Genomic DNA, 12,002 nt, shown 5'->3' with positions numbered 1-12,002 from the left:
GATCAAGATCAAGTGCAACCCTGAGATCCAGACCAAGAAGAAGCACAAGATCAAGATCAAGAGCAACCACAAATACAAGAACAAACTAGTGAACCTGCTCAAGTCGAAGGACAAGATGATCAGGAGACTGTCTCACAATTCCCTTCTGGAGCACCAACAGCCAGCTCAAGATGCAAGGGCAAGCAAAGGAAACAAGTTGATGCTCCCCCGTTATCTAATAGAGAACTCTTTGAGCGTCGAGCAGCCAAGATTGCGAACAAGCTGAGAGTCAAGTCACATCTTATGAAGGATGTACTTGGCAGTATAAAAAGGGAGTATCCACCCGACAACAGATTTGGAATTATTGTGAGCATCACGCGTTTGTTTCGTATTGTGAACCTCAACAGGTATAGGAAGCGCTCGATGATGAGGATTGACTTATGGCCATGCACGAAGAACTTAACAACTTCGAGCGCAACCAAGTCTGGGATTTAGTGCCTAGGCCAACGGAGGAACATAATGTCATCGGGACCAAATGGATATTCAAGAACAAGCAAGATGCCAATGGAATTGTGATTTGAAACAAGGCAATATTGGTGGCTCAAGGCTACTCCCAAGTCGAGGATATCGACTACGGTGAAACCTTTGCCCCTGTTGCTCGTCTAGAATCTATTCGCATGTTGCTTGCATTTGCTTCTCATCATAACTTCAAGTTATAACAAATGGATGTGAAAAGTGCCTTTCTTAATGTTCCTTTGAATGAGTTGGTCTATGTAAAACAACCCCCGGGATTCGAACATCCCAAGCTCCCCAATCATGTGTACAAACTCAATAAGGCACTCTATGGCCTTAAACAAGCCCCACGCGCGTGGTATGAATATCTTACTGAGTTGTTACAAGATCGTGGGTTTGAAATTGGGAAGATAGATCCCACTCTTTTTACTAAGAGGGTTAAAGGGGATTTGTTCATATGCCAACTATATGTTGATGATATTATATTTGGCTCTCCTAACATTTCCTTCAATGAAGAATTTGCTGCACTAATGACTGAGAAGTTTGAGATGTCCATGATGGGAGAGTTGAAGTTCTTCCTCGGGTTCGAGATTGCACAAGGTCTAGAAGGGACATTCATCAAACAAGCCAAGTACACTCAAGACATGCTCAAACGGTTCGAGCTCGAAGATGTCAAACCAGTCAACTTCCCCATGCCAACAAGATGCAAGCTTGACAGTGATCCCAATGGTAAAGCAGTGGATCAAAAGGTATATTGCTCCATGATTGGATCCCTCCTTTACATTTGTGCATCTAGATCGGATATTATGTTCAGTGTAGGGATATGTGCATGGTTTCAATCCGCACCAAAAGAAAGCCATTACATGGCCGTTAAGCGAATCTTTCGATATTTGGCTCATACCCCAAACTTTGGCCTCTGGTATCCCAAAGGAGCAAACTTCAATCTAGTTGGCTATTCCGACTCAGATTGGGCAGGAGATTGTGTGGAGAGGAAGTCAACGTCTGTAGGATGCCAATTACTTGGTCGCTCATTGGTAAGTTGGTCGTCTAAGAAGCAGAATTGCGTCTCCTTATCATCCACCGAAGTTGAGTATGTGGCAGCTGCAAGTTGTTGTGCACAATTGCTATGGATGAGGCAAATTTTAAAGGATTACTGTATCACTTGTGACAAAGTGCCTCTTCTATGTGACAATCAAAGCGCTATCAAGATTTCCCTCAAACCAGTGCAACATAGCAAAACCAAACATATTGATATTCGTCATCACTTCATTCGTGAACATATCAAGCTAGGTGATATTGAGGTTCACTTCATCCACACTGAAGAGCAACTTGCAGATATTTTCACTAAGCCTTTAGATGAAGCAAGGTTCCGGGAGTTAAGGCATGAGCTAAATATCATCGATTCAAGTAATGTGGATTGAAACTAGGCATGTTGCACCTCACTTCGCATTCCATTTTGGTCTAGATGTAGGCATGGACATAGGGGGAGTGTTGTTCTCTCAATGAACTGTCCCTCCCTCCATTATGCATAAATCAATCTAGTCTTTCACTTTCGCCATTGTCAAATGGCACTTGTGCTTCAAAGACGAGCATTGGTCATGAACCCAAGAATAATTCTTCGCGGTGTCATACCATTGTCTCAAACATAGGTGGCCTCGGCCACCGCCCCTCCCACCTTTCTTTTGTGTAGAAGAAAGGATATACAATGACAAGTCAGTACATTTTTCTAGGTGTTATCTTGTTTTTACTTACTTGTCATTTGCCCAAGTTCTTCTCTTATCCTAGGCCGCGTTGTGACATTTGCAGCGGTACTACCGCCAGGACCTCAGCGGTACTACCGCCAGGACCCCAGCGGTACTACCGCTAGGGATAGCGGTACTACCGCCAGAATTCCCATCTAACACGACCGACTAGAAAATTTTTAGGGCTGTCTCAAGGGGGAGCGGTACTACCGCCAGGGGGAGCGGTACTACCGCTAGGACCCCAGCGGTACTACCGCTAGGTCCTCAGCGGTACTACCGCTGGCCCGTACCCCTTGGGCTATATAAAGGAGGGGGAGCCCGTTTTTCTCAGGCTCTTTCTTCTTTCTCGCGGCTCCTCCCTCCCCTAGCCCGAAATCCCCCTGTTTTGATCTCGTTTCGTGGAGCTCCTTCTCTCCGTTGGATTGGAAGGGTTGCTCCACCTCTCCTTCCTCCTCTAAGGGCCATGAATCCCGGTAAAGCTCCTCACCTTCTTCTATTTGGTTGATGTTCTTGTTCTAGGGTTAGGAGCATTTGGGGATTGGATCCATGTCTTTGATCTTGTGCCTTGTTCTTGGATGGCATGAAGGAGATATTTGAGGGGAGTGTATGTCCTATGAATCATTGCTGATTATTTTGCCATGCCCTAGGATTTACTTGTTTTAGATCTAGCACTTGAACTATGTTTGGATTAGATCTAAAACTTGCTCTCTCTTGCCTAGGCATGTACTTATTTCGGTGATTCATGTGATCCTCATGTGAGTAGGCTGGGGTGGAGTTCTTAGTGTTCATATACAGCCCATGCCCCTCGTAAAAATCGTGTAGCCCTATGCATGAGGTCTATTTTTATCTGTCAGATCTGAAAGTCAAACCCCAGCGGTACTACCGCCAGGACCCCTAGCGGTACTACCGCCAGGACCCCCAGCGGTACTACCGCCAGGGGTAGCGGTACTACCGCCAGGAGGATTCATTGTGCATTCTTTTCATGTGCTTGGCAATGAGTGTTTATTTATTTTTTCTGCCTTTTCTAAGTTCATTGCCTTGACTCTTTTTGTCGCTTCTTTTCGCTGTGTGTTTTGTGTCACGGGTAGTTCTCGCCGTTCGAACCCCTCACGGGAGACGCAGTCAAAGCAGTTTCGCAACCAAGAAGCTCCCGAGGGGTCTGCCACCTCAGGTCTGCAACCCAAAAAGCAGTCCTTCAAGAAGACCGCACACAAGGATAAGGTGATCAATGTCCGAACAATGCCCCCCAAGGACTTTCTGCAGTTTCGCACTCAGAACCATTATCTCAAAGAGAAGGTTGTGATCAAGAATGTTGACCATGTTTGGGCAAAGGATCAGTGCAGGATCTACCGTGATATTGTCGCGCAGTTCAAGAAGAACTATGTCCCCGTTCAGTGGATTGACCTAGCTCATCTTCAGCGGAACCTGGACTATTTTAGTGATGCCCTCTCTCTGATTGACAAACTGGGCATCAAGGACATCATCACTTTCAAGACAAATTTTGACCCCACTGATGTTGCTCAGTTCTATGTCACGGTCCACTTCTCTCCTGATGAAGAGCGCTCTATGGTGTGGATGACAGGGTCTCAGAAGATGACCGGTTCCTGGCGTTAATTAATGCAACTCCTCAAGGTTGACTTCCAAGGAGCTGACACTCCACTTGGGTTGCGTCCTCATGCTGCCGCCCCCATCAATAGGCCTCCCGCAAAGGACAGATTGCAGAAACTCTATGTGAGGAAGGGTGTGCTCCCCAAACATCTGGACATCATGCATCGGATCCTTCGCAACACCCTCTTCCCTTGCATTGATAACTTTGACGAGGTTCATGGCTCTTTGGCTGAGATGCTGCTGCTTTGTGAGGAGGCTATGACTAAGGAGTCTGCCCCTCTTGATATTTCTGATGTGATGTTCACGGAACTCTGGAACTACATCATCATGCGTAAGGTTCCCATCTACGGCCCCTATCTGTTCGCTTAGTACTGCCTGCCTAGCGGTTGTTCGTGGACGGACCTTTTTGCGAAGACTTTCTTGGCGGTGGTAGTGCTTTTGCACTACCAGGAGCCGAGCGGTAGTACCGCTGCACCCAGCGGTAGTACCGCTAGGCAGCGGTAGTACCGCCCCTGGTCAGCGGTAGTACCGCTGGAGTGCCAGCGGTAGTACCGCTGGAGCTCGGGCAGAGAGTGGGAAACGGTCTGATTTTCCCCCCACTATATAAAGGGTTCTTCTAGCTGTGGAACCTTATCTCTTACCCTCTCAAGCTCCATTGTTGCTCCCTAAGCTCAAAAGTGTCCGACCTCTCTCCCTAGCCAATCAAACTTGTTGATTCTTTAGGGATTGGTTGAGAAGGCCTAGATCCACACTTCCACCAAGAGAAAAGTTGATTCCCCCATCAATCCCTTGCGGATCTTGTTACTCTTGGGTGTTTGAGCATCCTAGACGGTTGAGGTCACCTCGAAGCCATAGTCCATTGTGGTGAAGCTTCGTGGTCTAGTTGGGAGCCTCCAAGCTTTGTGTGGAGTTGCCCCAACCTTGTTTGTAAAGGTTCGGTCGCTGCCTTCAAGGGCACCTATAGTGGAATCACGGTACCTTGCATGGTGCGAGGGCGTGAGGAGAATACGGTGGCCTTAGTGGCTTATTGGGGAGCATTGTGCCTCCACATCGCTCTAACGGAGACGTACTTCCTGTCAAAGGGAAGGAACTTCGGTAACACATCCTCGTCTCCATCGGTTCCACTTGTGGTTATCTCTATTCTTTACTTTGTATTTGCTTATGCTTGTGACTATATCTTACTTGTCTTAATAGCTCTCGTTGTTAGCTTCTTTAGGGTTCACCTCATTGTCGTATTATTTGTGAACCGGTATGTTGTTTACCTTAACTTGCTAAGATTAATTAAAAAATGGTCGTTGTCTATTCATCCCCCCTCTAGCCAACCATATTGATCCTTTCACTAGATTTCCACACGGATGTAGTTTTTAAATATATATTTTTTGTCACATATGACGCATGTAACTTATAAGTCACTGCTTTTAAGTCACTTGATTTATTAAAACCAAACAGGGCCTTAGTAGTATAAATTTTAAGACACTTATTTGGGTACGGCGGTAACATGTATTAAAATTTAGTTTGTCCTTTCTGCTGTTTAGTTGGGAGGTGCACCTGCACACTACGGCCACGTCGAGGTGACGAGGACGAGTCCGGCCGGCTCGGGACTATTTCTATCAATTCTACCTATTCATTCATTGTCCCAAGCAACACAACAACACAACACGCGGCAGCAACTCAATTCCAGCTCACGTTTCCCGTCGGTCCCGGTTCCACTTCCGTCTACGCTTCCCGATCCCATCCCATCCCCTTTGCGCCCTGTTTCTTTTCTCCTCGTCGCCGGAACCTCGGAGCCGCCCCCTCATCCCCAGGAGGGCCAGGGAGCAATCCTCCCCCGCGCGGCCACTCGACGCGGCGGACGTCGCTCTCCAAACCGCCAGCGGCAGCGCACCGTCGCCGTCCCGGTTCCGCCCGAGTTCGATTCGGTATTGCCTTCTCCTTCTCCTCCTCCTCCTCCTCCTCCGTCTCGGCCCATTGCTTGCGCCCCTAGTTAGCGCGACCCCGTTCGTTCCTCCTCCCCGCCGCCGCGTTCCGCTCCTCACACGATTCGGCTGGGAAGGTCGTGTCCGCCTTCTCCGAGGTCGGGGAGGAAGCTACCTACCCACCCACCCACCAACCGTCCACGCCGCCGGCGACCCGCGCTTCCCTGTCTTTATTTGTTATTAGGTGCGACAAATCATCTTCTTTTCTTCTTCTTCTTGCTATTCTGGTTCGCCGCGGTGGCTCTTGCCTTTTCCGTCGCTCCCCAAATGTTTGGGCTCCAGATTCTCTGGATTTACCACTGCGTGCCTGCTCCCGCCGTCATGGAGCTTCTTCTACCATCCAGCTCCCTGCTGCAGAAATCGCTGCTCTCTCGCTTTCATTAATTCGCTAACGATGATGATTATTATCCGTCGACAAATAATACGCAGTAATTCGTCTTGCTGGATTTTCTTGATTGAAGCGGGTTCCGTGTTTCTGGTCAGTTTGATCCGAGTATATCCCTTGGACATAAACGCAACTGATTAGCAACGCCCAAAGCCTCCCTTTCCATTCCTTGGAATCAATAGGCCATTGACACGACACTGAAAGCTTAAGCCTTTTTCTTTTATCCACATATCCATTGGATGGACTTGGAAAGCGGCCTCTAGTAGTACTACTACTACTACTACTTGCGATTATTATTCCACTTGATTTTTGTCCACCCTTTCCATGTCATTTTCGGTATAGTCTTTTATGCTAGCAGATTCCAAAGAACATGCTCCCAACCTATCAGTTTACTTTTGAGAGCTTTCCTGTATATTCCAATTCCACATGGAGTTTGCATCTTCCAAAACATGGTCACTTGGTCAGTAGTGGAGAAGCTCCCTGTTGTATTCTAATGGGTTCTTGTTTTGCTATATGATTACAGGTCCCATAACTTGGCCCGTTGGTTGAGTTGGCCTACAAAGTCCACTGAGAAAGATGAGAGCAGCAGTAGCTCGCTCGCTACGGCAGCTTCGCCGTTTGGCTCGTCACCACGCAGATGGCCGCACACCAGTAAACAGATTGACCAGGCAGCAGAACGCCCTCATCTTGCGTAGTTCGGCATCCCGCTCACTGTGCACAGTGCGCCATAATGATGAACTTGGCAGATTTGTGAGCCCAGCTGTGGAGTCACTGAGGAACATGTTCTCCACTGCCGCAGCTGATTCGATTAAAGGTTTCATTTTTGTTGCATTTTTACGCATGAAAGCCTTCTTATCTTCTGCTGGGTGCATTTGAATCAACTTGATTACTTTCCCAGATGTTCCACGAGGTGGACCGATGGTGGAATATGAGAAGAGAATTGCATCAGGAGATCTTGTAGATGGGGATAGCTTTCAGGTTATTGAATTGGATCTGATCAATGTTTTTCTTGCATGATTTCCTTGGGTGTTTCACTGACGATTTTTCTGAACTTTTACCAATTGACACAGGTTGACACGATTCAACAATTACAAAGGCTTTATGAGGATCTTGTAGAGAATGAAGAAGCCTGTCAGCTTGATAGATATCAGTCATCTGAGAAATCTGGAAGGTAAGCGCCGTTCGAAAGCAGCGACTTATAACATAGTAAGCAACAGGCTGATTGAGTTATCCTAACCCTAGTGCTTTCTGTTTAATAGGAGAAGATGGCTATGGTCTCGCCTCATTGCTCAGCCTTCTACCCATTCACCAGTAAAGGGATTGTATCTATATGGAGGGGTCGGTACAGGGAAGACGATGCTTATGGACTTGTTCTATGAGCAACTGTAAGTGAATTAATTATAACAGTTTTGGACGTGTCAGGCATTTTGAGTAGTAGAACCACGGCCAGTATTAAGCTTTTCTCTTTCTATATATTCTCGAGGATAAGTAAATACTATCCTTGAGTCATTTTGTGTTGCTTTAAGATAACCAAATCATGAATTTCAAAGTGAACGTATCACCAGACATACTCATGGCAGTGTATCAGTTCAGAAGTACATTTAGTGCTCTTCTGTTAGATTGATTTACCTGAAAATGTTCACATAACAGTTCACACTCATATGCAACCATACATGCCAAAATTATTCTCTTCATTTTTAATGTTCTTCACATCATTTTAAGACGCATGATATGTGAATCCACACAAGTAGTAACAGCAATTTCCTTTCCTTCCATAAATTTAGTCGTACATACGAAGTCTTGATCTATTCAGAAGCAGTCATAGTAATTTCGAGACATGCCTAGAAGGCCAGAAGCAGTTCACAAGCTGTTGGCTCCATTTACTGCCTAAGTTCAAACTTCCAACTGTTAGGAACCAATGGTGATCATTGTAAAATAACATAACAAATGGTGTCTAAGTTCTGATGAAGATGTCTGGAAAATAAACTGTAGCCTATCTTCCTTTGGTTCTTTTGCTATGTGGTATTAACTAGGCAACAACTTGGTACTTGCACATATTTTCCCTTTTATGCATTTCTTCACAATCCATTGCTATCCTGACGGTATTACTTCTTGTCAGGCCAGCTAATTGGAGGAAAAAGCGGATTCACTTTCACGATTTCATGTTGAATGTTCATAGTCGCCTGCAGGTATTTTTTGTGGTTATGAGATATGCATCTTTCTTCTTCAGTCTAGATCTCTTCATAAACAGTCATCTACATGCAGATGCATAAAGGTGTTTCAGACCCCCTTGATATGGTAGCAGCTGAGATTTCAGATGAAGCCATAATATTATGTCTTGATGAGTTTATGGTATGTGTATCCTTACTGTGATAGTTGTATTAGCTTTCAATGCTCGTTTGCTAACACCTCCGAAACATACTTTACAGGTAACTGATGTTGCTGATGCTATGATACTGAACCGCCTGTTCAGACATCTGTTCAGCAAAGGCGTTGTATGTGACCACTGCATTTCCATTTTTTTATGGCACTGAAAAAACCTTGTTACTCACACAAGAATACCTCAGTATTTTGCATTGACTCTTTTGCATGGTTATTTGTGTTCAGATTCTAGTTTCGACTTCTAATCGCGCTCCAGATCAGCTATATGAAGGTGGCCTGCAGCGAAACCTTTTCTTACCTTTCATTGACACCTTGAAAGTACGTATTGTCTTATTTGTCAGTTCCTCTGGTGCCTGAAGTTCAATCTGCTAGTGTGCTCATGTTAATTTTTGTGGATTGCTGCAGGAAAGGTGCATTGCACACCCCATTGGCTCTGCAGTAGACTACCGTCAACTGGGTTCGGTATGTTGCCTACTGTTGCAAGTTATGGATTTGTTTTTTCCAGTTTTCCCTTTCATGACATCTTTAATCTGATGAGCAGGCTGGAGAAGGTTTCTATTTTATTGGAAATGAATGCAGTACAGTTCTTAAACAGAAATTCCAATCTTTGATTGGAGATGAGGAACCTACTCCTCAAACAGTCGAAGTCGTTATGGGACGGCATTTGCAGGTCTTGGAAGCTAGATATTCAGAGTTAGCTACTTTTTGTTTCATGTAATCACTCTGCAATTACTGAACCTTGGCTATGCAGGTCCCACTGGGAGCAAATGGATGTGCATATTTCCGGTTTGAAGATCTTTGTGACAAACCTATAGGCGCAGCGGACTATTTTGGGCTATTTAGTAAGTATATTTGTTCAGTGCAGTTTCTACTGTTTGGAATTACAAATGCTACTCTTGATGTGATCTAACTGACACCTAAATTTTAATATGCAGAGAAGTTTCACACCCTTGCAGTTGAAGGTGTCCCTAAGTTTGGATATCATAACAGAACTGCAGCGTATCGGTTTGTCACGTTGGTTGATGTATGTTTCATCTACCCTTAAGTCTGACATGTTCTATGTTTTATTATATTGCCTTAGCCTTGTATTTAGGGCCTGTTTGAGACTGCTCTACTCCAGAAAATTCAGCTCCGCTCTAGAAAACATAAGCCAAACGGGGTAGCTTCACGATATACAGCTCCATAAAAAAAGTAGAATCTGGGGTCCAACTTCCTGTTTTTTATGAAGCTCTCTAGGAGGTGCTCCATAAAATTGTAGAAGCTGGAGTTGGAGCGAAATTACCCACCACTGCCACCCGTAAGTGGACACCCCTTCGTTTCTCCCCTCTCATCCAATCAAATAGATCCTTTCCACCAAATTTTCCATTCGTGAAGCTGGAGCTGGATAAAAGCCAAACATTCTCTTTGAAAGAGCTACCACTTCCGTATGAAACTGCTCTAAAGTGGATTTGGTGGAGCGGAGCTGCTTTTGATGGAGCAGAGCGGTCCCAGGGCCTTAGACATCCTTCTGTTCCAATTTGAACAAGACACCTTGAAGACTTGAAATTTATAGGCGTGGCACATATACAGTTTCCTTAGTAGTAGAAGTTCACTTTGTTATGTTAGCATTATTAAAGAGCGTTATGGCGAAGCTAGTGTTAACCTGATAATAAGAGCTAGTGTTGACCTGAAAATAGACACGCATACTGTATACTGGAGCACAAAGAATCATGTCTCTGACGGCGCTAATGCTTTTCAGGTAATGTATGAGAACAAGGGGAGGCTATTATGCACAGCCGAGGCCGAGCCGATAGAGCTATTCAAGAACGTCGTGACGGTCGCTGAAGCACAAAAAAGTTCACCTAGATCTTCACGCTCGCGGAAAAGTGACGATCCTGATCTCTGTGTGGACAATGAGCTAGGATTCGCCAAAGATCGTTCGATTAGCAGGTAATGAGGGTCATGCTTTAGGAGGTTATCAACTCTTATTCTGAACTATAGTTTCCTCTTAAACCTGTTTTGCCCCCTTCATTTGCTTGTGTTGTTACAGGTTGACAGAGCTCAACAGCAGAGAGTACTTGGAGGACTTCGAAGCAAAATGGCAACAGCCCCTGCACGCTCTAGATGACGGTGGCGATGTCGTACTAGCATGAGTGGCAGGGTTTCGTGTTCTAAGACCGTATTATAGTTTTGTTATAAATATTAACCCGCCCGGCTCAGGGAGGAATGGGAGAAATGTTGGTTTTCCTGTCAGTGGTGCATGTAATTTCAGTGTGCCGTGATGTAAGCACTTCTGCATGTAAATCTGCAAAAAATGTCACACTTGTAGAGAATTTGTGACCTGTCTTGCTGGAATTCTATCCTATCCTTTATATGAAACTGGAAATCTTCAGTTAGCGAACAATGGGATGCCAAGAATTCGGAGACATTCCGAGAAATTTGGACCTACTTGAGTTCAGATGAAACATTTCCTTATAAGCGATTTACTACTAAATGTTAGTAATTGACTGTTGGTGCCAGCACTTGAAATTTTTCAGTACAGTGCATATTAGTTACAGTTGTTTGAATATATTGGCAGCTGCTCTCCTATGCATGCCTGCATCTCTTCAGGTTGACTCGAGCAGAAAATGAAATCTGCACAGACCTCTCTCTATATATCTGTTTTTTTATTCTCTCTTTGGACTGCTCATAGCATGAGTAACATAAGTAGTACTCTTAAACTAATATAAGAGTGTTTAAATCACTATTTTAATTATCTAAATAATTTTATATTAGTTTACAGTGGAAGTAGTAACTTGCATGACACATGAGTGCGGACGTTTGGAGCTCGGCCTCCATGGAGGCAGAATTTTTTTAATAATTCAAAATTCAAACTTTTCGGTTCCAAAAAAATCTGAAAAAAATATGGAAGTAAAGAAGGATGTTATGTGTATGTGTGCAAAAATTTAGGATGAAATACTTGAAAAACGATGAATAGTGTCATGTGTAAAAAAAGCCTCAGATTTGTCTTTTTTGCACAGCCCTCGTTTCAATGTATTTTTTTCTGAAAATTTATACACATGTGTGTTACGCCTTCACTTATCCCTGTAATTTTTTCAGAATTTTTTTAAATGTAAAAATATGAATTTTCATGAAATTTGAATTTCAAATTTAAAGGCCTCCATGGAGCTCGGCCACCAAACCCAATTTCCGCATGACACATAGCCAAAAAAGTGGCAAAAAACATGATGTGGTAAGTAATTACTGAGAAGAGATGCAAATAGACTACCATAGGGCAGTCATTATGGGAAGCAATGTAGACTAGTGTTATGCATATGACACTAGTTATGCATATGATAGAGCAAATATAATATAGCCGAGTCAGCGGGCTATAAGAAATAAATTAGTATATTTTTATTTAGTTGGAGGAAAGATAAAAGAAGAGAGAAGGTAAGCGGA

At 44.3% G+C, this 12,002-nt stretch overlaps 1 protein-coding gene across 1 annotated transcript; it reads left to right on the top strand.

The window, feature by feature from the left end:
- The first annotated feature begins 5,475 nt into the window (after nucleotides 1-5,475).
- LOC123449111 (AFG1-like ATPase) lies at nucleotides 5,476-10,965 on the top strand. The gene is made up of 15 exons (XM_045126204.1): nucleotides 5,476-5,761; nucleotides 6,727-7,017; nucleotides 7,102-7,181; nucleotides 7,274-7,374; nucleotides 7,463-7,588; nucleotides 8,323-8,392; nucleotides 8,469-8,555; nucleotides 8,633-8,698; nucleotides 8,811-8,903; nucleotides 8,991-9,047; nucleotides 9,127-9,255; nucleotides 9,337-9,427; nucleotides 9,521-9,609; nucleotides 10,324-10,514; nucleotides 10,615-10,965. Exons 2-15 carry the CDS (start codon nucleotides 6,780-6,782, stop codon nucleotides 10,715-10,717), a joined length of 1,521 nt encoding a protein of 506 aa, XP_044982139.1. The 5' UTR covers nucleotides 5,476-5,761; nucleotides 6,727-6,779; the 3' UTR covers nucleotides 10,718-10,965.
- The last annotated feature ends 1,037 nt before the right edge of the window (nucleotides 10,966-12,002 follow it).

This window comes from Hordeum vulgare, chromosome 1H (assembly GCF_904849725.1).
Source record: "Hordeum vulgare subsp. vulgare chromosome 1H, MorexV3_pseudomolecules_assembly, whole genome shotgun sequence".
In the NCBI taxonomy this organism is placed as follows: Eukaryota; Viridiplantae; Streptophyta; class Magnoliopsida; order Poales; family Poaceae; genus Hordeum; species Hordeum vulgare.
This window is presented reverse-complemented; position numbering and strand designations above follow the sequence as displayed.